At 38.0% G+C, this 22,793-nt stretch overlaps 2 protein-coding genes across 4 annotated transcripts; both read right to left on the bottom strand.

Moving 5' to 3' along the window:
• Positions 1 to 4,352: 4,352 nt before the first annotated feature.
• On the bottom strand, positions 4,353 to 7,858 carry LOC112136561 (protein rapunzel). 2 transcript variants are annotated; one of them, XM_024258318.2, is made up of 3 exons: positions 7,770 to 7,858; positions 6,543 to 6,590; positions 4,353 to 5,244 (listed from the first exon to the last, which is right to left on the bottom strand). In XM_024258318.2, exon 3 carries the CDS (start codon positions 5,235 to 5,237, stop codon positions 4,566 to 4,568), a length of 672 nt encoding a protein of 223 aa, XP_024114086.1. In that variant the 5' UTR covers positions 5,238 to 5,244; positions 6,543 to 6,590; positions 7,770 to 7,858; the 3' UTR covers positions 4,353 to 4,565. The 2 variants fall into 2 exon arrangements, with proteins under 2 accessions (XP_024114086.1, XP_024114087.1); XM_024258319.2 differs by having other exon boundaries at positions 4,353 to 5,241.
• A 3,294-nt stretch (positions 7,859 to 11,152) lies between these two features.
• LOC112136560 lies at positions 11,153 to 15,317 on the bottom strand. Of its 2 annotated transcripts, none has more exons than XM_024258316.2 (4): positions 14,758 to 15,317; positions 13,667 to 13,930; positions 13,509 to 13,584; positions 11,153 to 12,018 (listed from the first exon to the last, which is right to left on the bottom strand). In XM_024258316.2, the coding sequence occupies exons 1-4, from the start codon at positions 15,104 to 15,106 to the stop codon at positions 11,604 to 11,606; spliced, it is 1,104 nt and encodes a 367-aa protein (XP_024114084.1). In that variant the 5' UTR covers positions 15,107 to 15,317; the 3' UTR covers positions 11,153 to 11,603. The 2 variants fall into 2 exon arrangements, with proteins under 2 accessions (XP_024114084.1, XP_024114085.1); XM_024258317.2 differs by having other exon boundaries at positions 11,153 to 12,015.
• Between the last annotated feature and the right edge of the window lie 7,476 nt (positions 15,318 to 22,793).

Below are 22,793 nucleotides of genomic sequence, written 5' to 3'. Positions count from 1 at the left end.
CGTTCATGATGAGACTTATGTCAACTCCTAGATGTAGTTTAGCTGCTTTGATCACGATCATTTTCTTCTCCAAAGTCTGGACTCCTGAAAGTAGTCCACAGACTCCTCCTTTTATAATTTTCATATCAATATGTACACATACATATTTAGTTTTAAACAAAATATTTAATTAAATATTTATTGAAAAATTGCATTTTTTTTTTTTTTCTAACTTGTCCTGTCCAACAGCTGAGCCAACAGATGTGGGCTGAGAGCTTCTTGTGTTGGGCAGATTTTACTGTCACAACAGGGATTTATTGAGTATAAACCCCTGTTGTATTTAATGCTAAACTTTATTTATATTGATTATGTTTTATTTTATTTATTTATTTTTCTTTATCGTTGGACCGGACGTAAAAAGGGAAGAGGGTGGGGGAGGAGTGGGGGGGGAAGATAAGATGGCAACAGAGGGAAGCAACATCATAAAACAACCAGGACTAAGTGATAAACTAGAATGGGCGGGGCCTGTCTACACACACACTCTATAGTTACACACACACTTGTTGGCCAAAATAGTCTCTACATTTAAACTAAACATACTCACATATACTATACATAAACTACACATGTACTCAATTCAACTGTAACAGCAGCTCACACACTCCATCATACAAACCCATTCAGATAAAGACTTTCATTCTGTCACACAAACGGTTAGTGCTGAGGTGAGCTGATACCTGTGCTCAGGTGAGTGTTTATGTATTACTGAGGTGGATGGTTGCAAAAATTGCATATTTAGCTTTGATTTAAACAGTTAGTTTTGAGTTTAAGCTAAATATTTAGCTTTTAAGTAAATATATTTGTCACTAAATATTTAGTTTTTAACTATGTATAGATCAATTCTGAACATTTAGTTAAGAGAAATATGAAATGTTATTATATTTTAATTTTTAATGTTAAACTAAATCTTTAGTTTTTTACTAAATATTTAGTTTTTAACTATAAATTTAGATTCATTCTAAATATTTAGGGTTTTTTTTTTAATATTCAGTTTATCACTAAATATTTGGATCCATTCTGAATATTTAGTTTTTTACTGGATATTTAGATAAATTCTAAATATATGGGTAAAAATATATAGTTTTAAACTATATATATTTTTTACTATATTTATTTATTAAATGTTTTGTTTTTAACAGTACATTTAAAATGCTGACATTTTTTTTAACAAAAAAGGTCAGACTCAAACGCAGGGAGGACTAAATTGCCCCAGCAGGTGGAAACAGTTCTGCGCCAAACCATCAGCAGCCGGAGTCTCTCATTGCGCCAAAGTGACAGCAAACAGCCTCGTGCACGTTCTGGTAGAGACGGCTGTCCCGTTCACTGCCTGACTTCCAGCCTCCAGCAGAACCGGGCAGGTGGATTTGGATTTATGACGTCATCCGGCTTCAGCAGAGTCTCTGCTGCAGCCGCGTCGTTGCTGTCCAACCATGTGCGCACGCATCCACAGATCAACCACAGCTTTGTCCAGCAGAACAGACAGAACCCCCTTTATCTCTCCAAAGCTCCGGGCCTCCAGCGCGTAAACATCCTGGTGATCAAATCGTCACTGCAGGCGAGCGCGCGCCGCGCGCCGCGCGCCGCTAACGGGACATGTGCAGCAGCTGCAGCTGCGCAGCGGATCTATTTGTAGCGCGCAGACGTTGTTGAGTCTGTTGATCTGATTGGAGGGCGCGCGCACGCGGGAGAAGGAGGTGCTGAAAACACCGATGGTTCCGATGACTCAGCAGTCAACAGTCAAACGTTTAACAAAGTAGAAGAAATTCACACATTTGAACAAACTTAATTCCAATCATCCCACTCTATTTTTTCTTCTCGTGTCCATGTTTGTGTGACCGTGCGTCTCCGTCAGATGCTGCGTCATCACACAGACTGGAAATTCTTCAGATCTAAAGATTCAAATCTATTGATTAAGTTTATAAATGATGTCATTTTATAGCTAAAAATATAAATTAAAAATAAGAAAAATGTTTGTTGTGTTTCATTTTTACGCCCACCCAAAATGCGCAAAGATGCTTTTTATGCACAGCTCTCCTGAGCGCCGCGGACACACCCATGCGTGTTCTGCCCATAGACTGTAAAATATACCGTTTATGGTTCTGCCTCCTCCCGCACCAGATGAAGACCTCGGGTCAGTTTCTGTCTTTGAATGGAGAAAACGAAACTCTAGAGAAACAAGTTTCTGACTCAGCTGCAGTCGACCCATCAGAATGACGTCATTTCCTTTCCCTTGAATTTGTCTTAATCTAAAATAAAATGATCATAATGAAACTGCAGGAGGAAGACATTGTTCTTTTTATGTAGAAAAGTAAATGTCTGAAGAAAACTGATGTTCCCGTTACTATAGGATACATAAAAAACAAAAATAGTTTTGCATTTTGGCTGTTTTATTATTCTTAAAAGTAAAAAAAAATCCTATTTGTATGATAAAATTTGATTTCCAAAAAGAAAACTCATTAATAATATATATATGTAGTAATGCAATAACTTTTGTTTTATTTCTATGATTTTTTTGAGGTTATTTTTTCTTTTTATTATTGAAATCTAGAAACATATTACATTTTTGAGAAAAAATTAGAAAACCAACATTTCTGTGGAAAAGGAAGCAAAACATCAGATGAAATGTTTTTGTTTTTAGTGTAGTTTAAAGCTGATTTAAGACACCGACACGTTAACACAGTGGATAACAAGAAGCTAACAGGTTAATTCAAGATCTTCAGGGTAGATGGTCTTCCACAAGGCCAAGAAAAAAGAAAAAAGCAAAAACACTTCAACCATTTGTGTTTTCTTGTTTATTTGCAGTAGCATGTATACAACAACACATGATCCATAAAGAGATTTTTTTCATAACTTTTGCTGCAGCAAAGTGAATCACAGAGCTCCAAATATCCATTTAAAAATACAAGGAGACGTTTATGAAACATAAAAAATAGAAAATCTGCACTACTCCACCAACAAACATTTTAGTTTTGACTCATTTTCTTCTCAATGCAAAAAACAAAAAACAAAAATTGAGGCATTTAAAGACTCTTATGTCATCAGGCTTTGAGCTAAATTAGGTTTTTAGTTGGAGTGATTTGTTCATTTTAGGTTAGTGCTTTAGTGTCCTGATTTTATGTAGTTTTTGACCGGTGTGTGTTTTAGGCACTTTGTTTTTCAGTGCTAAATAAACAAACTTTAGCTGCTAAATGAAAGTGTAAGAAACTACTGGCTCACTGAGGCACTCAAAGGAATACAAAACATTTTTTTAAAGCTTTTCAAATCTCGATCTGGTAACTTCACATCATCAGCAATTCAGGTGCATCCGACACAAAAACTGCAAAAGCTTCAGTAGAACTGCAGCTCTGCAGACGGTGTAAACACACAAAACAAACCACAAAAAACTAAAAAAACTTTGACTTGAAGTCTTGCTTCTTATCTACTTGCAGAACAAAATATAAAGTTTGTAGCACAGCAACATCAGAATATTAGAGTTTACAAAATATATGATTATATAAAGTATAAAACATAAACCAGGGGTCCCCAAAGGATCAGGCCCGAATCCACATTTGACCCCGGAAACGCTGATCGAGACCCACATGGAACGTGACTTTTTATTCCACCTTTCTGCAGTCTGAACTCTGATGGGAGAGGAGAGTTATTAGTCTGATAGTGATTCACATTTTACCATTGTTGGAGGCCATTTTAGCAACTAGCTTATATTTTAGCTACATGCTAGCTGTTTTGGCTAATTTAAGCTTTTGTCCATTTTTTTTTGTTTGGACCATTTGGAGTTGAACTAATATTTTAGCTTTATGCTAGCTGTTTTGACTAAATGAAACATTTTATCAGTTTTTAGGCTAATTTGACATTTAGCTAATATTTCAGCAACACGCTAGCCGTTTTGGCTAATTTAGGCTTTTTGCAGTTTTTTAGGACAATTTTGCATTTTGCTAATATTGTAGGTAGCTATTAGCTTCAGCATTTTCAGCAGCCACATTCAGCCCACAGCATTCACACTAGCATTATTGAAGGTAATGCTATACATCTGGTTTTTGAAATGTTTTAGTGTCATTTTTTTATGAAGATTACAGAAATTAATTATTTAAAATTTGGCTATGTGTGGCTTTCTGGATAACCATGAACGTTATCGTTTGCGCTGTGATTGCTACACTTTTTCCGTTAGCCTACAAACCGGCTCCACATCAGAGAAGAAAACAGTTATGTGGCCCTCGCAAGAAAACGTTTGGGGACCCCCGCTAAAAAGAACAAACATAACTGACACCCACCCCCCAGTCCTCCTGTAGTGTTTTTATAAAAAAAAAATAAAAAAAGAGAAAACTTTCTTTACCAAAGTGCTGTTAGTTGGAAACAAAAGTCCACAGTAAAGTTCCGTTAAAGACGATTACGTTTGCAGGTTCTAGTCAGTAAGCGTTAAATAGATCATTTAGTGAAGCGCCACCATGCCGGAGATGATTTACAATCATTCAAAGGAGATTTTAGCGAACAGATGTTTGACAGGTGTGGACGTGTCAGCAGAAACATCTCTACTGACATTCTTCCAGAGCTTTCTCCATCTCCGTCCACACGCGCTTCATCTTCTCCTCCCACTCCTCCTTCAGGCTCTCCACGTCGTCCCCGATGAGGACGGCGTTGGCCATCAGCGTGATGCAGCCGATGCTGAACAGGTAGAAGAGCTGGTGGCTGAGCTTGGTCATGATGTCGCGGTCATTGCGTGAGTGCTGCTTGTACACCTGCAGGATGGGTTTGCCGAACACCTTGTGCACACCGATCACGCTCTCGTACAGCGTGTTCAGATGCTGGTCGCCCAGCTCGTCGTCGTACGCCTCCACAAACTCATCGCTCCTCCTCTTCACGTGGTCCGGCGGGGCGTTGATCATCTTCATGTACATGTCGTACTGCCACTTGAGGCTCCTCTCCACTTTGCTGAACTGTCCGTCGGCCGTCTGCTTGATGATCGTCTTCATGGTCTGCTGGTTCTGCTTGGAGAGCTCGTCGAGGCCCCGGTGGATCGACTGGAACTCGTTCTTCAGGTTCTCGATGCTCTCGTCCTTGTCGACGAATTTTAGAACCACGCCAATCAAGGAACCGGCGATGCCGATGGGCGGGAAGAACACAGCGGCGGCTGAAGCGACGGCTTTCAGGACATTCAGGCCCACAATGGCAGCTTCCTGGAGCTTTGCTTTGTCCACTTCCATGATTCTGCTGCAGATCAGAAAGAGAGATTTACTGCTGAAAGTAGTGCCGTCACAAATGACTATCTTAATAGTCCACTAATCACTGATTATTTTTTCCAGTTAGTCGACTAATCGGATCATAAGCAAACTGGATGTAAAACACACATCTTAACCATCATTAGCTTAAAAAAAAAATAAAAAAGATATATAGCATTACCTGTGATAATGCTAGTGTGAATGCTGTAAGCAGAAATTGGCTGCTGAAGATGCTAGTGCTGATAGCTGAAGATGCTGAAATTGATAGCTGAAAATGCTAAAGTTCATAGCTGAAAATGCTAAAGCTCATAGCTGAAAATGCTAAAGTTCATAGCTGAAAATGCTAAAGCTGATAGCTGAAACGCTAAAGCTGATAGCTGAAACGCTAAAGCTGATAGCTGAAAATGTTAAAGCTGTTAGCTGAAAATGCTAAATTTCATAGCTGAAAATGCTAAAGCTGTTATCTGAAAATGCTAAAGCTGTCAGCTGAAAATTCTAAAGCTGGTAGCCAGCTAAAATATTAGCTAAATGTCAAATTAGCCTTAAAAAGAAGGGAAAAAAACATAGGTTAGCTAAAACGGCTAGCATGTAGCTGAAAAAAATAGCTAAACTTCGACATATCCTAAAAAAAACTGGAAAAAAGGCTAAATTAGCCAAAACAGCTAGCAAGCAGCTAGAGAAATTTCAAACTGCACACTTTTTAGGGCTCAGATAAAAACATTCCAGACTTTTTCATCAGGGATACATCACACCCAGGACACAAACTGTTCAAACTGCTTCCCTCTGGAAAAATATACTAGTCAATGAAGTGAAGAACCAATCAGTTCAAGAACAGTTTTTATGAAAGAGCAACAAGTTAAACTTAAAGGTGTAAAATATGATGCATGCAGAATGGGAGATGTGTGCTTGGTATTATTGTTTTACCTTTTATTATTTTAGCATTTATATATAAGATGATATTTTTAATCTAGCGCTGGCACTTTGTTTTATATTTTTTTCTTACATTTTATTATTGTTGCTTTCTACACCAAGGAAATGGGACTTCTTTTAATTTCACTGTACAAGTGTGCAGTGATACAATAAAGACTGTTCTATTCTTAAAGGCTTTTTAAGGTATTATTTGTAATTTAATAATTCAGTGCTTTTAAAACTTTCTAAGGCCCCGTTAAAAGGTTTAAACATGTCACACCAGCAGCTGCAGATCTCAAACGGCATCCTGTTCCTTCAGTCTGAACTGCAGAAAACTCTAGATTCACCACTGCTTAAACAAATGTTCATGCCGATACTTACGTCAACTTTTTCTAGCTGGAGTTTAGCCGCTTCTGATCACCACAACTCCTGAAAGAAGAGTAGATGTTTAGAAGGAGGAAGAGTCCGAGCATCTCACAGAACCTCATGCAAACCTGCAGAACCTGCTGCTGCTAGAAACCTGCTGCTTCCAAAACAAGAAATGCGACAAAGTGAGGAAAATTTTGGTGGCTGAGCTGGAAAAGTCTCTTTCTGAGTCAACACAGAGGCAGATTTAGAGGAAAACTGGCTCAAATATGAAGCCTGATCATGGATCCACCAGCAGGGGCAGCACTGCAGCTTTCAGCACCACCTCTGTGGACTGGAAGCATCACTTCAGCTCATGGATAAACTCAACCATTAATATTTGTTTATTCTTATCCTTTACTAAATAAATAAACAAAATACATATTTTGTGTGTCTTTGGTTCCAGAAGATCTTCAGCAGCAGGAAAACAGACATTTCTCTCCATCAAACTGAAGGACACCTGAAGGTAAGACCTGATCCATCCCTCTCCAGGATCATATTCAATAACATTTTTGCTATTAATGCTAATTTGTCAAATTGCATTACAGTCAGTCTGCTTATTAACCCTTTGTGGACAGCTTGAACTGACTTCAGGCTGCTGAGTCCTGCTCAGCTGTTTGGCCCCTTCATGCAGTCTAGGGCCCTAAACTCTGCTGGGGGAGTGTCACTGCCTCTCACCTGTCTCACAGAGAGGCCATCTTGGATCTCGTGATCTGAAACGAGCCTGAGAGCTTTCAGAAAGTTCACCTCCTGCGTTCCTCCTCACCAGTCTGCGCCTGAACTCACCTCCTCCTCCACCACCTTCTCCTGCTGCGTCCTGACAGTCTGTTGGAGCTTCCTGACTGTGTGGCGCAGGAGCCAAAGAGCTTAGAAACCTTTAACAACAGCTGCTAATTTAGATTATATATAGAAGTTAAAAGTTTTAAATGACTTCTTAAATTTATTTGTGACTCTTAAAGAGCCCAGCATCCTCTCCGCTCTCTGTGCGCAACGGCCTCTGGCTCCCTTCAGCCAAACTACTTTATTTCCTTGTTAGAGCTCCACCATTGGGCCCTGATCCTCCCTGCTAACAAACACAACTAATCCACCCAAAAAACACCTGAAAACTTCGATTTTTCCAGAAAAACCTTGACTCCAGAGCCTCTTTTAGCTTCTCAGCCAACTTTGGCACCATTGGAAGGACTGGAAGTGAGGATTTCTTACCTTTGTGACAGCAACTCCAACGTCTTGACTTCGAAAGCAGGCTAGCCTCCTCCTCTTTCCCATGAATCCCTGCAGGAAGGACACTTCCATGTTTGTAGAATATGTAGGGGTGGTTATATATGAAAACATCGTAAAAATTACCCAAATTTAAGCCCATTTTGACTTTAAAATGCCATTTTATTCCCAAAAACCCAGCATCCAATATGAGTAAAAATATTGGGTAAAAAATGTAATAAATTATAAAATTCTATTATTTTGAAGACGTTGATCCACCCCCTAAAATGTCGACTTCTTCTGCCCCAACCAACAGCCCTCCAGTTGTTTCTGTGGCGCAAGTGTCTGGGCGAAAGCGCAGCTGAACTCTCCAGACTCCCAGCTGACATTCATGCGTCTCCAAGCTCTGAGACACCCAAACAGCACCACAGAGACGCCATTGGTGGAGTTTTCTGGTGAGACGAGACATTTTTCTTATGAATTAGACTTTTAAAACCCAAAGAATTAAATCTGTTTGAAGGAAAACCCAAATGCGCCGAAAATGAATCCAAGAGCGCACAGGAGTTTCCAGAGGCGCAGAAGGTTCTCCAAAGGGTTTAATCGGTGGAAAAGCTTAAATTATTTTAGATAAACTGGTAGATAAATGTAAAATTATCTTAACTTCTCTGTTTTAAACACAAACTCTATTGAATATGTAATATCTTTGTCTGAGAGACAAACAAAGACGGAGGCGGTGCGAGTTGAAGGTTCAGAATTACGCAGAGAATCCACAGACAGATTTAAGGGGAAAACTGTTTATTTAATGACTTTATTTTGACAGAAACATCCTTCAACCCACAAATTTAGGTTGAATCATAATTAAGAAGATCAAAGAGAAGATTTTGACAATGATGTGGATTACAAGCGCAATCTCGGCGCGCGGACGAAACTGCTCCCCCAGCAGGTGGAAAAACGAGTTCTGCGTCAAACCGTCAGCAGCCGGAGTCTCTCCGTGCGTCGCACTGACAGCAAACAGCCTCGTGCATGTTTTGGTAGGGACAGCTGTCCCGTTTACTGCCTGACTTCCAGCCTCCAGCAGAACCAGGCAGGTGGATTTGGATTTACGTCATCCGCCTTCCTGCGTGTCGGGTTCTCCGCTGCAGCTGCTCACAGAACCCACAGAGTCTTGGTGCGGCGTTTTCCGCGTCATATTCCACCATGTGCGCGCGCATCCACAGATCAACCACAGCTTTGTCCAATAGAACAGACAGAACCTCCTTTATGTCTCCAAAGCTCCGGGCCTCCCGCGCGTAAACATCCTGCTATTCAAACCGTCGCTGAAGCCGAGCGCGCGCCACTAACGGAGCATCTGCTGCAGCAGCTGCGCAGCGAATCTATTTGTAGCGCGCAGACAGGAGGAGGAGGATGGGGGTGGGGGGTGCTCAGGTCTGACAAGGATGATGCGAGGGCGCACCTGTGCGGCATCAGCTGCGCCTGGATCCGCGCAAAAATGCGCTTGTGCTGGAAGGCGGTTTGTTGATCTGTTAGGAGAGCGCATGGGGGTGGGGTGGGGGGTAGCGGGAAACACCGGGGGCTCCGCCCTACCTCCTCTTCCTTTCTTGGAGCCACTGCCTCCAAACTAACAGCATGGCTGCTCCTTCTTTGTCCTGACCTTCCTTCCTGTCATTTTCAGAGTAAACCTCCACCTCTTTCGATGTTCCTCCTCCTCCTCGCTCTCACTGTAGATCACAATGTCATCAAACATTAAACAGATTCCTGTCAAACCTCATTGGTCAGTCTCCATCACCATGGAAACATGAGAGGAGGTCAAAGCTGGTCCTTGGTTCAGTCCCACCTCCACCTTGGAATCCTCTGTCACAAATACAGAACATCTCACCACTTTATTCCAGCTCTCCTGTTAAAATTTAAGTCCCATCATGCACCTACCTTGGTGCGTAAAATATTTGACTCATCCCCTAAGGAAGGTGTCTGTAACATGAGGCTCTTCGACTCCTTCATTGTGGCTCTCTAGTTAATGACGAATAAAATAATTAAGGTGCAGCAGATTACACAGCAGACTTTCTATGTTTGGATAAATTCAAGGATTTTAAGTGTGCCTAATAGTTTTAAAAATGAGTTTCTTAATTCGCTCTGATTTAAATTTGATTAGTTAGATTTACAAAATCTTAACTGAGATCCACCACGAATAGTAAAATAAACTGTTTTTTAATCTCTGTAATCCAGATGTTCACTTGTAGCCTCAGTTTAGGTTGCTCTCCCATCACCTCTTTAGTTTAGTCTGCAGTAATAAATCTCAGACAAAAAATAAAACATTTTAAGCCCTAAATGATTTTTAATAAAACCCCTTTTTCGTAAACCTTTTATAGACTAACTTAAACACAAAAACCAACAATAGTTCAACAAAAAAGGAACAAATGTACACATTTACACAAACCTTATTACAATCATCCCACACTTTTCTTTTTAGGTTCAAGTTTCCTTTCGTGCTTACGCAACAGGGGAAGTTTCAAAGTGGAAATATACTTTTTTAGATTTTTAAATGTAAATACATAACAGGGAGTTAAAAAAGAAAAACAGATTTTACCCACTAATCCTTTCAGGGAGGTCATTTTGAAAGTTGGTCTCAAACTGGTTAATCTTTAAGTAATCTCACAATCTTTATAGGAAATTGACATTAATCTTTTGTTCATATAAAGGGGTTAAATGTTTTATATTCTAACAATTTAACACCAGTTATGTTGAAACATAAAACTTTCAATATTCTGTATCTTTTCAACTATTAACACGATAATTCCAGTAGAATCTACTGGAATTATCGTGTTTTTAACATTTTAGTTTGTCTTTGCACCTCTAATCCTTAATAATGAATTTGTCTCTTTGCAGGAATGATAATCATATGTTCAAAATCATCTGTTTCATTGATTAGAACTGTTCTTTATTTCAGATCTTAGTGGACCAGATGAAGCTCCTCCTCTTCATCGCTTTGATGCAGTTCGTAAAACCAGCTGGAAGGAGACTTTTCATCCAAACATCACATCTGGATTCTTGTCTTTTCTTTGACTTCCTGTGGCTGTCATCTTTTTGATGTACTCTTTATTTTTTAATAACACTTGATTGTATAGATTTACTTTTTTAGAAATAAATTTGTTGAAAAAAACGTTTTTATTGATCAGAAACAATACATATATGGATACTTTTCATAAAAACTTTTGGGAAAATATTTTTTTCAGAAATCCGTAACTATTCATCTTGCAGAAACAGAAAACTCCAGTTTATTTAGTTGTTTATTTCTTGAGAAAAATACATGAATGTTGTGTTAAAATGTGTAAACATGGATTGACCGTAGTTACATGTGTTGGGCACTGGGGGCGCTGTGCTGCTGTTCCTGCAGTCAGAATCTTCACCACTAAACTACAAAAAAACCCAGAAAAATAGACACCCTCAAAACAAAGAGAAGATAAATCTGAATTTATACATTTAGAAAGTCAAAAAAAGTCTTAATGCTCTAAAAACATGTCACAGGATTTATTCTATCTTTTATTGAAACATTTTTGAGGTTTATTCTGTATTAATGTGAAACGTTCTGGCTTTAAATCATGACTTCCATTCTGAATAAGACACTTGAACGCATCAGCCGTCTGCTGACTCATGCTGAGACTGGACGAACAGAGTCGTGTTTACTTCCAGAAGCTGCGTTTTCCGGTGTTTCTGTGAACGCAGCATGTGGATCAGTAGATGATCAGCAGACTGGAGTTTTTCCCGATCCAGGATGAGCGTTCCTGTTAGCTTATTGATCAAAAATGCCTCAACCGTATTTCTCTGAGGATCGCCGTCCGTCTATCAGCTGCACATAATTCCTCCGTTGGCGCAGTGGGGCCCCTCTCCGTTTGCCCCCTGCGTGGATCCGGCCGGGTTGAGGATCAAGTGTCCGAACTGGTGGCCTTGCATTTGCGGGCGGGCGGTTTTGCGGGCATAGTACCTGCGGGACGCAGCCCTCCACGCCTCCCTCTGCATCACCTGCGACTCCTCAGGGAACTGCGATATCAGCGCACTTCTCCTGTCCAGCAAGTAGTGGGGCGGAGCTTCCTGGGAGTTTAGGACGGGAGCCAGAGGGGCGAAGCGCTGGGGGTTCACCTTCTGCCGGGCGATCTTACGGGCGTAGTAGCGCCGGGACGCTGCTCTCCAGGCCGCCCTCTTCAGCCTCTGAGCTTCTTCTGGCAGCTCACACGTCGGGACGCTCCTCTTCTTCATCCTGCTTGAAGACAAAGATGTGAAGAGATTCATTTTACATACATCACCTCTGAATGGTTCCACCAGGATGAAACCTCTAGGATGAAACCCCTAATAATAACAATAATACAAACAGGAACAATATATTTATATAATCCTGCATAGAAATCAATCTTTTTGTTTTTGCATTTAAACTTAAAACGATCAATAATCACTCTTTTTCAGATCACTATCCAACAAATTCAATTTTTGACCCCAGTAAAGGAGATTGTCATTTGCTTTAGTGTAGTTTTTACTTAATCTACTTTAAAGTCTTAATTTCTTCTGCTATTTTCCTTTATTTACAAAAAAAAAGATGTTGTAAACTGCATGGCAACACAACATTTTTGGACTTAAACATTAGCAGCAGCGTCTGCAAACAACATAAATCTTTAAATTTGAGTATTCTTGACTTCAGAAATAGTTCAGAGGTGTGCTCATTGTAGGGAGTCATCTGCATTATCCGTAATCATATGTTTTTGCAAAATTATTAAAGGTTTAGGTTTGACTCTTAAGAATCACCCCAGACTGAAAACAATATGAAAATATGGTAAAATCAAGGAGAAACACATTATAAACTTAGCTTTTTAATTTAACAAACATTCAACTTAGTTAAAAATTGCACAATTTTTATGTTTTTATATAAGCAATATGTTGCTTCCATGTTTAAATTCTCATCAACAATAATCCCCAAAAGTCTAAATTCATGAACTTTTTCACAGTATATTAACATCATTCCACTTAAATTTAAGATTTGAAGAGGATGTTTTGTTGCTGAACGACATAAACTTTGTTTCATTGAAATTGAATTTGTTTCTATTGAACCATTTCTGAAGTAAAATCATTTCTTGCTCGATAGTACAAACTAAAGTATCCAAGTTTCACCCAGAAAAAAAAAAATTGATGTCGTCTGCAAACAGAACAAACAGAACAATATTTTCAAGACATCACAAAGATCATTTATGTATAAAATAAAAAAGCAAGTGGCCCCAGTACAGAGCCTTGTGGAATACCACAATGTATTTTTTTGGTGTTTTGATAAATGTTCTGCATATTATCTAAGTAAATAATCACTCATTGAAATGCAACACCTCTAATACAATAAGATGGACGTTTGGCAAACAGAATGTTGTGATCAATTGTGTCAAATGCCTTCTTTAAATCAGTTAAAACACAATTATAGGATTTTTTTGTCTAATTCTGTTGTAATGACATCAGCTATTTTAAATAATGCTAATGCCGTTGAACTATTATCTTGAAAACCATACTGATTGTCATTCAAAAGAGAATATTTTTCCATAAAATTATCAAACTTTTTCGCAAAAACATTTTTGCAAAAAATTTTAGAGAACCGATAGAGTAAAGAAATGGGCCTATAATTATTAATGTTCTGCTTGTCTCCAGATTTGAATAAGGGAACTATTTTAATTTATAACAAAAGTTTTTATCCAAAAGTGGGAGGAGACTCAGACTCACCTGAGCTGCTCCGCCTCCAGGAGGTGCTGTTCTCCGGGGTCACCCTGAGGCTCCTCCCTCATCTCATTTGTCTTCTCTGCAACAACCAGACAAAATCCGTCACAGAACGGTCTAAATAAAGCTGCATTTCTCCCCTTTTATCCATTTTGTAGATTTACCAGCCTCAGCAGGTCTCTCCCCATCCGCTGGGGGGTCGCAGGCTATCTCCTGAAAATTTCCCTCCTCCCACTTGATGGTGATGGTGCTGATGTCAGCAGGCTCCTGTTTGACGCTGCGAGGAGTCAGGCTTCTGTCTGCCGCTGAAGTCTCGGAGGAGTAGGAGGTGCAGGGGGGGTCCGCGGTCTGTCTGGAGGGGGGGGACCAGGAAGCGGACTCGGAACTTCGGGAGGAGATGTCAGAGGGGGGGCAACTAAAAATACCCACTGGAAACGAGAGAATGGATTATCAGAAATGGAGGTGAAGTCCAGTTTTCACACAATCTAAAGAGAAAGTATCAGGTTGTACTACATCAGGGGTGGCCAACCCTGGTCCTCAAGAGCCTCAACCCTGCCTGTTTTCTAGCTCTCCCTGACCAGCTTGCTGCTGATTAGCTGACTCAAGTAATTCCACATCCTGATTAGCTGAACACACCTGATTTAGGTTGTCAGCATCAAGCAGTCCAGGGAGGGCTGGAAAACAGGCAGGGTTGAGGCTCTTGAGGACCAGGGTTGGCCACCCCTGTACTACATGAACAAAAGTATCTTTGCTTTCATATACTAAAAATAAAATTGTTTTTTAATGGGAGTGTCTAATACAAAACTTTGTAGCAGACCTGAGTCAAGTTCATGATGTGAAACCTTTTTTTTTTTCAACTCAACTTATTTTTTTTTTTTTATTACAAATTACTGGAGCAAAGTAGACCAATTTTGAAGATGTTTATTCTGGATTCAAATAACATAAAAATCCAAATTGTAGCTTTTCAAAGACCAAAACCATTTTAAAAAATATTTTTTAAATCAGAACTCCATCGCTAAAGAGCTCAAAAATAATGCTTTATTGAACGGAATGAGTATTGTATTAATGTATGATAAAGTGATAAAAACAAATAAAAATTTCATTAATTAAAAGTTTCTCAACTTGAGAGAAACTAGTGTGTATATAGTGTTTCCTTCTGATTTTAGTCAGGTGTATTTTAGCATCTGTTGCCATGGTGACGCACATGAAAAATCCGAGCGGACCGTGAAGTGTCCTCCGTGCTGCGTTCACTTACAGGACACGCTCATCTCACACTCCACTGGCCCGTCCGTCTTCTCGCTGGTTCTGGTCTCGTTCTGCTCCTCGCAGCTCCGGGCCCGGCCGAGGACGGGTTCGTCCCGCAACAATTCGCACGTGCAGCCGCGCCGGCGCAGTAGCTGGAGCTCGCGCTCGATCTCCGCGAGCCTGCGCTCGAGTCGCTGGATCTCTTTGTCCCTGTCGGCCACCATTCTCCGGTACTCGTGGACCTTGACGCCGCTGAGGCCGGACAGAACGTTCAGAACCGAGTCCACCGCCAGTCGGATCGCGTTTTCCACCACCCGCGCCTCGTCCTCGTCCAGGCTTTTGTTTAGGGTCACGTTCATGTTTACAGGCGGACCGTGGAGCCCAGGAACACGGATACTGCGTTACCACCGGCGCGCCCCTCTTAGATTCACACCAAAAACTAAAATCCAAACTTTAATTTAAGCTAAAACCTCCGGAAATCCTAATCGGGCCTGTTCGGGCTGCAGTCAACTGCGCTCGCGGACTTTTTCGTTGGTGTTTGTTTGATGGCGCTTCACGTGCGTTTGGGGTTTTGCTGCCCCCTCGTGGCGCAAAGTGTTTTTTCAGGAGAACAGAGTTTAATTTTTGTCACTTTGATGTTACACATTCAAACAAGAACGTCTCTTTCTTCAAATTCTAAGAAGTTTACTCGTAAATTCTAACATTTTTTAGCGTCTTTAAATATTAACTCTAATCAGTGAAATTATAATTACACTAAATCCAAGATTTAAACATGGAGAAGAAATTAATGCAGTTGTCTCTCAAAAATACAAAACTGATTGATATGGTTTATTTAAAACAATTTCAGCAATAAAAAAGAAAAAGACAAATAAATACTTTGATAAATCAATTTTTTTAAGATATGAATTCATGAACTGAATAAAGAATACATAAAATGACAGAAACTGCTGCCACTAATCATAAATAGATACAGAATATTTGCATTAATACACACAGCACACATACACACTCACACATAATAATTTTCAAATGAACTTTGGTCAATTGATAAGATGTGAAAATAAACAAACTTCTATAGTTTCTATTTTATTAATATGGATTCAATAAATTCTTGATCAATTTTCTCTTAAAGCAATCTTTAAAATTGTTTTTGTCCACAGAAGCAAATTTATGAAAATTTGACTAAAGAGAGGTGAGAGAAAAATGCTTAGTTTTTTTTTTTTTAGTAAAAAAAAAACCCCACATTCAGCTTACAGCATTCACACTAGCATTATTGCAGGTTAGGGTATATATCAAGTTTTTTTTTCAGTGAAAATTGCAGAAATAAATTATTTAAAATTTGGCAATGTGTAGCTTTCTGAAAAAAACATAAAAGTTTACGCTTAGGCTGTGATTGTTACATTTTTTCTGTTAGCCTACAAACTGACCCCAGCCCCCCTTCAGAGAAGAAAACAAATGTGGCCCTCATAAGAAAACGTTTTGGGACCCCTGACCTAAACTGTAAGATTTGTTGATTTCCATGGTTTCCCACGATATTTAGCTTAAGTCTACAACCACCACAGTTTGTTTGTTGACCCTTGACCTTGGGAAGAGGCCGCCATCTTTAAATAATAAAAAGAAAAAAAGCCCCTTTAGTGCCAGATACTAATGAAAACTCATCAAAAATGTTGCTTTGAAAAATTTTAGGTTTTGAACGGCGTGAGCGTTGCAAGTTTGCAACAGTTAAGTCGTTTTTACATCAATTTGTTACATGCAGCTCTAACAAGAGCGCTTGTGACTTTAATTTTTATTGTTTTTAATTGTTATTGTGATCTTTAATATTTGGTTTAGGGACATTTTCACTTTAAGGCCACCATGGTTTTATGACTTAGTAAATGCTTCTTCTGTGGAGAATTTGATTTGAAAAACAGCCAATTTGAGAATAAGATAAAAAAAAATAAAAAATCTTTTATTTTTCTTCCATATTCTAGATATCTTTGGTGGTCATTTTCCCCACTGGAGTTTTGCGGGCAAGCCTTTGGTGTATGATCTATGATCATCCAGCTAACGTCTCTGCAGTCACCTTTCAGTCTGACTGTGTGGGGTCGACCCGCTCAGAAGGAGAAACAGCAGGAATCTGAATTTACTTTAGATGTGGTGACAAAACGTCTTCACTTTGACAATTTTAAGGTCAAATATTTTAACTTCTTACAGACGAACTAAAAAGAGTGACTTCAGGTTTTTCTAATGAGAGAAACCTGAAGTTTCACTTCAAACAGGAAACGGCAGTTCACCTCAGAACCTGAAGGGATGCGGTTTCTACACACCAGTGAGAAACCTTTGCTGGAGGTTTTTTAAAAAAAGTGAAAAAAAAATGAAAAAAATATACAGTATATCTTACCTAATAAGCATGTATTTTTCTGTTTTAATCAAGGAACCAAACTAAGTTCTAGACGTTTATTACATTTGCCTTTTTAATTAGCAAGAACTTTAATATGACTGGAAATGAACAATTGTTTAAAATAAATAAAAATCAAACGTTTTTGTGTAGCACTTTTCCACTTGTGTCGCACAAAGTTTTTTACATCAAAAATATAATCAAATCTTAAAAACAACAAAGCAAGACATAGTACAAAAAATGTATAGAATACATCCAATGCAAATAGCCCCTCTACACACACACATGTTCACACTATGATAAAAATCCCCACAAATATAACAAAAATATTCAATTAATAAAATTTTACTATTTCATTTTAGTTTTCATTTAATTTCCTATATCTTGAAAACTTCGGAAACTTTTTTCCCCTTACTTCCTTAATTTAAACCAAATAATATTTTAATAAAAAATAAAAAAACTGCAGGAAAAACATTTTAAAAAGTTTAAATGAGAGAAAAACTTGGTGGATTATTTCAGCCTAATTCCTCAGTGGATTAAATTCAGATTCACACGATTCATTTTGACACAAATCCACTAAAAAAATTAATTCTTTTTTTTTTACTTTTCATTCAAAAGTTTTTGTATTTGTTTATAAAAAAATGTTTTATGGTTTAAACTGAACAAAGTTACAACTTTAGATTTCACTAAAACCAATTTTGTGTCACAAAAATTCTTAAAGTATATTAATCTGTGCTTTTGTTAAATTAATTCTGTAAAAGTTAAAGAAATGTATTTTTCGATGTCTGCTTTCAAGTTTAAACAATCTTCTTATCAGACAATAATGCTAAAACAATCTTATTTTCTGGTTCATATAATTATCTAACGTGTATTTTTTTTTTTAATTTAAGCCTATTTTCCATTATTTTTTATTAAACTGTGATCTGTATTCTTATGTTTCCACAGACTGCTGATAATATCTACTTCTAAAAATCAAAATCTTCCCCATAAATGAGCCGTTTTTCTTCGTACAGACCCACGCCATCATGTGCTTGTGTCTCCCGTCAGAATGATCTTCAGCAGAGATTTAATCTTCATCCGAGCAGACCTGAGTCAAGTTCATGATGTGAAACCTTTTTTTTTTTTTACTTAAACAGCACATTTATTTAATGAAAAGGTCAATTATTCAACTGTATCTATTTCTGTGTCTTTTTCTTGGAGCTCATCTGTCAAGAAGTCACTCAGGTGACATTTAGGGCTTTTTCTGTAATTTTAGGCGGCATTTCTGTGGCTCATGGGTTCATCTGTGCTTTGAGGTTGAGTCAGGTGACTTAACATCATCTTCCTCCCACATGCACCTCTGCTGTCACATTGAGGTTCCTAAAAGTGTGCCAACTGTGACCAAAAGGTGAAAGGTGGTGCTCCTGCAGATTGCTCTCCTTCAGAGTTGACCCTTTTACCCCGACGCTCCTCCTGCTGACACTCACCTCCACCTGCATCTTCCTGCAGATTCCCATCACCCACCTTATCTGATAACCAATTCGATTTTTGTGCCCCCCGCGCAAATGGGGGTAGCCACATCTGCAGGCATCCTGCGCGGGGACTGCACCTGTAGACACACAAACAGAAACCCGAGTGGGCGCAGGTGGAGGCTGCACGCTCACCGAGGGAGGGCTCTGGATTTACCTGGAAGCTTGTTTTTCTATAGTCACCCACATAGAGGAAAGTTCCTGCGGTGACGTTGCAGCTCCACTCTCTCCATCATCTCACCAGCTTCCTCGTTTGTGGAGGAATGACCTTCATCACTCTTCCTAAAGTCAAACTTGAATAAGGAAGAAACTGCAAAAACACGCCCTGCACGTCACATCCTCACCTGGCCTCACCTGGTGTCTACTGCTGGAACTGCAGGTTTCATAACCAGAAGTCTATATTTGGTGAACGAATTCATAAATTAATAAATACTGCTTGTGTAAATAATACAAAAATGCCACTTTAAAAAACATATGATTTAGAAACTTGTGAAGGAAATGAGATCCAGTCTGGAAGAAAATACTAAAATTCCAGGTCACAATTCCTCAAATGATCACAGTATTTGAGGAACATTAGTGACCACACTCTAATGTTTAAAAGTCAGATTAAATATCAAGACCCCTTTTTGAAGGCGGAAGAACACAGATGTTTTATACTTATAGTTTAAAATAAAGACAGAAAATGTGAAAGTAGAACTGTTTTGTGATTCAATTAAAACTTAAGCGGATTTTTTTTAGGGATTTATCAGGTTTTTAAATAAAACTGACTCACCATTTGGCAAAGCTAGGCAATCGCCTGGGATCCCCAACACCTTGGGGCCCCCAAGCTGAACACTTAATAAAAGTGTCTAAAATAAATTTTACGCTCATCGTTATTTAATTTTTTCATAAAGAGAAAAAAAACACTTAAAAGGGAATAGGACTGATCATGTGAAAGTGTTTCATCCTTCTGAGTGATTAACAAGTTAGCAAATTCAATCAATTTAAAGTTTTTTCAGAGTAAGAATAAAGTATAGAAAATTAATTTCTTTAACATTTAAGCATAATTTTGATTTTTAAATATTTATTAAAACATCTGGATTCTTGACATAAATGGAGGCCAAAGTGGAACAGTAATTGAGTAATTTGCCATTTCACCCTTGGTAAGGATTTAAAAAAGATTTTTTCATCCAATCGATCGATCGATCGATCAATCAATCAATCAATAATTTTATATAGCACTTTTCTTCAACTTGCAGTTGAGCACAAGGTTCTGAACAAAAAAAGCATATATGTATAACACACAAAAAGTTTTAAAATACATTATGTAAAAGAAACAATTATAAAACAGATGCAAAAATAGGAAAATAGTGAAGAAGCTGTGACTATAATTTGATGAGGCACTGCATAGATTAAAACATTAGTTAAAACAATAGAAATTCTAAGACGCATTAAGTAAAAACAGCAACAACCAAACCGCTACTGAACTGACGGAGTGATAGAGACAGATTTATAGTTTTCAATTGTATTTACAGAAGGTGGCAGGAATGACCGTAACAGTTGTGCACAAACAGTCATTTAGTGAAAAAGAAGAACACACAATGAAGAAGATCTGCTGTGTTTGGAAATGAATGGGATTCGAGGTTATGTAAGCAAAAGAAAAAAAAGAACAATGCATGCAGGAACAAAGAAAAAGCAAAAAGCTGAAATTTAACAAAAGCATTTATCAAAAATAAACCTTCGAAATCAACATTTAAGACCATAATTGTCAGTATGTGAGTGTGTTATGTGAGTTTTGCTTTCTCCTTTAGACTGACCCACATCAATTTAACTGTTTCTGAGTATTGTTGAAGGATAAAACAAACAGATGGGGTTGATTTTTATCATAAAAAACAAAAATGATGTCATATTTGGAATCACGTTTTTGCTAATCCTGTCTTTATGCATCACATAGAGATACACATTTCCATGTCTGTTGTCTGCAGTGTGTCACTCTTCCATGAATAAACATCATCAGTAAACAATTCTTAGAAATCCTGAGTTGACTCATTAGCTAAAAGAATTGCCAAATCCACATCTGTGAGGGAGTCTTTGCTATTATGATATAATTTCTGTTTTCAATTTTGCATAAACTTTCCCTGAACGCCTCATGTCTCTAACTGTGCATTCACAAACCATGTTTTGCAATCTTAGCACATCTTCATTAAAGCTGCTAAAATTTGTTGAGTCATCAATAATGTGGGAAGCAGCAACAGCAGAATCGACCTACTTTTATTGTGGCATCTGATGGGTCAGCTTATAACTTAAATAACTTGCAATTGAGAAAGAAATCCTAAAATACAGAAGATTATCAAGAACATTTAAAAAAAAAAGAAGGCATCAGAGCAAGAATTTTTATTCTGACTGAGTAACAGCTGTTTATTTCTCTATAGAAGTCTTTTGAATTTTAGTCTTGAAGCCACTTCCTGATTGGAACACCATGGGGTCGGGTTCACTCAGTCCAGTTCTCGTAGATAAGGGGTCTGCAACCATTTAGTTTAGTTTCTTACAGACCAGAACCCAACAACAGCCACAAATTCCCACTTCATCGTTAAAAAATGTACAATATTTATACTTCATTGGCAATTAAGCATTTATTTATAAACTCAATTTTTAAATATTACAATAATTAAATTGCAACAGTGTCTAACTTTAACTTCTTTTACTTTTGACAGAAGCACACACTAGTTCTTTTCAAAATAAAACCCACTCTGTGTAAAAAAGTCCTGCTGCAGCAGCTTTTCTTACATTAAAAATGCAAGGCAGGCAAGCACAGTATTTATCGTGTGCTTTTTTCTTTTAGTCTCAAAAATAAAATTGCATTAGAATCTATTTATTAAAAAAAAACTCAAAACATTTACAGTAGAATAACCTGAGCTTAGTATTAAAAACACCCAACTTTAAATAATTTTCAATCATTTTAAACCACATTTGTTCAAAACTTAAACTGATTCAGTGTAATTTACCAAAATAATAATAAAAATAACTTTTAGAGACTTTTGTTTGACTTAACAATAAATCAAAAATAAAAAATGAATGAACATTTTGACAGAGTCTCTGACAGTAAATTAAACTGTTTTTGTTAAATGCTTGACATGTTAAAAATTTAAACAGAAATGACTCAAACTTAACCAACTAACCTCCTATTTACTCAATCGTTAGAATTTTAAATTAAAGCTAAAGAGCTCCAATACGGGGATAAAAGAGCAACAGGTTGCAGACTCCTTTCATACCTTTATTCACTGCATTTGTAAGTGCAAAATATATTTAATCTGATCAAAGATTGGATTTGAACTGTGTACGTGGACTCTATAAGTGTCCGATCCGAACAGACGCTTAGGCTACATCCGTCACACTTTCGATTGTAAAATAAATCATATTGACATACGCAGAACTCTGTAAAATACGAAAAATTGTCATAAAAGAAGTAGTAGCAGGGTTCTATGATCTTCTGAGCATGCATTTATTTCATAATTTCAATATTCGCACATATTTTTTAAATACGTGCGGCCAGTGCTGAACTTTTTCCTATGTTTCATGGACCCAGAGGACGGGTTACAGTTAGGAAGAAAAATCCAAAAGTCTAGGTTAATATTTAAGACCATGAACAACATTTTATCCTTGAACGCGGCCCCTCTATGTAGCCCATTTGGTCTTTGTTTGCTTATTATTTTCACCCAAATCTCCTTTGTCATCTTTATTTGAGTAAGTTCTAGGCGAAGACTTTTATTTTGGTGGTTGCGCTACTTCCTGTTTGTTCGCGGCATTTCCTTCGTGGTAACGACCAACAAGAGGTAAGCTACAGGGTTTACTCTCATCAAAGAAGCGTTTACATGAAGTTTTAAACGTAGAAATATACTGCTAATTAGTTAAAACGTGGTTTTTGTTCTTGTTAGTCTTGTGAAGTGTGTTTTTGATTGTAAATGCAGCACTTGCAAACCTGCTAATGCTAGCAGCAGGACTCGTAGTTAGCATGCTGGTCTCACGTGACCATGGTGGTTTTTCTCGCCTTCTTTAGGCCAGCTGTATGTGTTTTCACAGGTATGTAGGCATTTGTTTCGATTAGAAATACTTTATTTTCTGTTATTTTATTTATATTTGCTATGAGTATATCAAAATGTGCAGTTTTTTTCAATGTTTTGT

Source organism: Oryzias melastigma, linkage group LG16 (assembly GCF_002922805.2).
Source record: "Oryzias melastigma strain HK-1 linkage group LG16, ASM292280v2, whole genome shotgun sequence".
Lineage (NCBI taxonomy): Eukaryota > Metazoa > Chordata > Actinopteri > Beloniformes > Adrianichthyidae > Oryzias > Oryzias melastigma.
Note: the sequence above shows the minus strand (reverse complement) of the source record. Positions and strands in the feature narration are given on the sequence as shown.

What these genes read in the sequence shown, in the direction of transcription:
- LOC112136561 (XM_024258318.2), bottom strand. Translation starts at nt 5,237, where the DNA reads ATGGAAGTGGACAAAGCAAAGCTCCAGGAAGCTGCCATTGTGGGCCTG.
- LOC112136560 (XM_024258316.2), bottom strand. Translation starts at nt 15,106, where the DNA reads ATGAACGTGACCCTAAACAAAAGCCTGGACGAGGACGAGGCGCGGGTG. An exon ending in GTGTGAGATGAGCGTGTCCT is followed by an intron (nt 13,931 to 14,757) that starts GTAAGTGAACGC and finishes TCTCGTTTCCAG; the next exon opens with TGGGTATTTTTAGTTGCCCC. An exon ending in GGAGAGACCTGCTGAGGCTG is followed by an intron (nt 13,585 to 13,666) that starts GTAAATCTACAA and finishes TGGTTGTTGCAG; the next exon opens with AGAAGACAAATGAGATGAGG.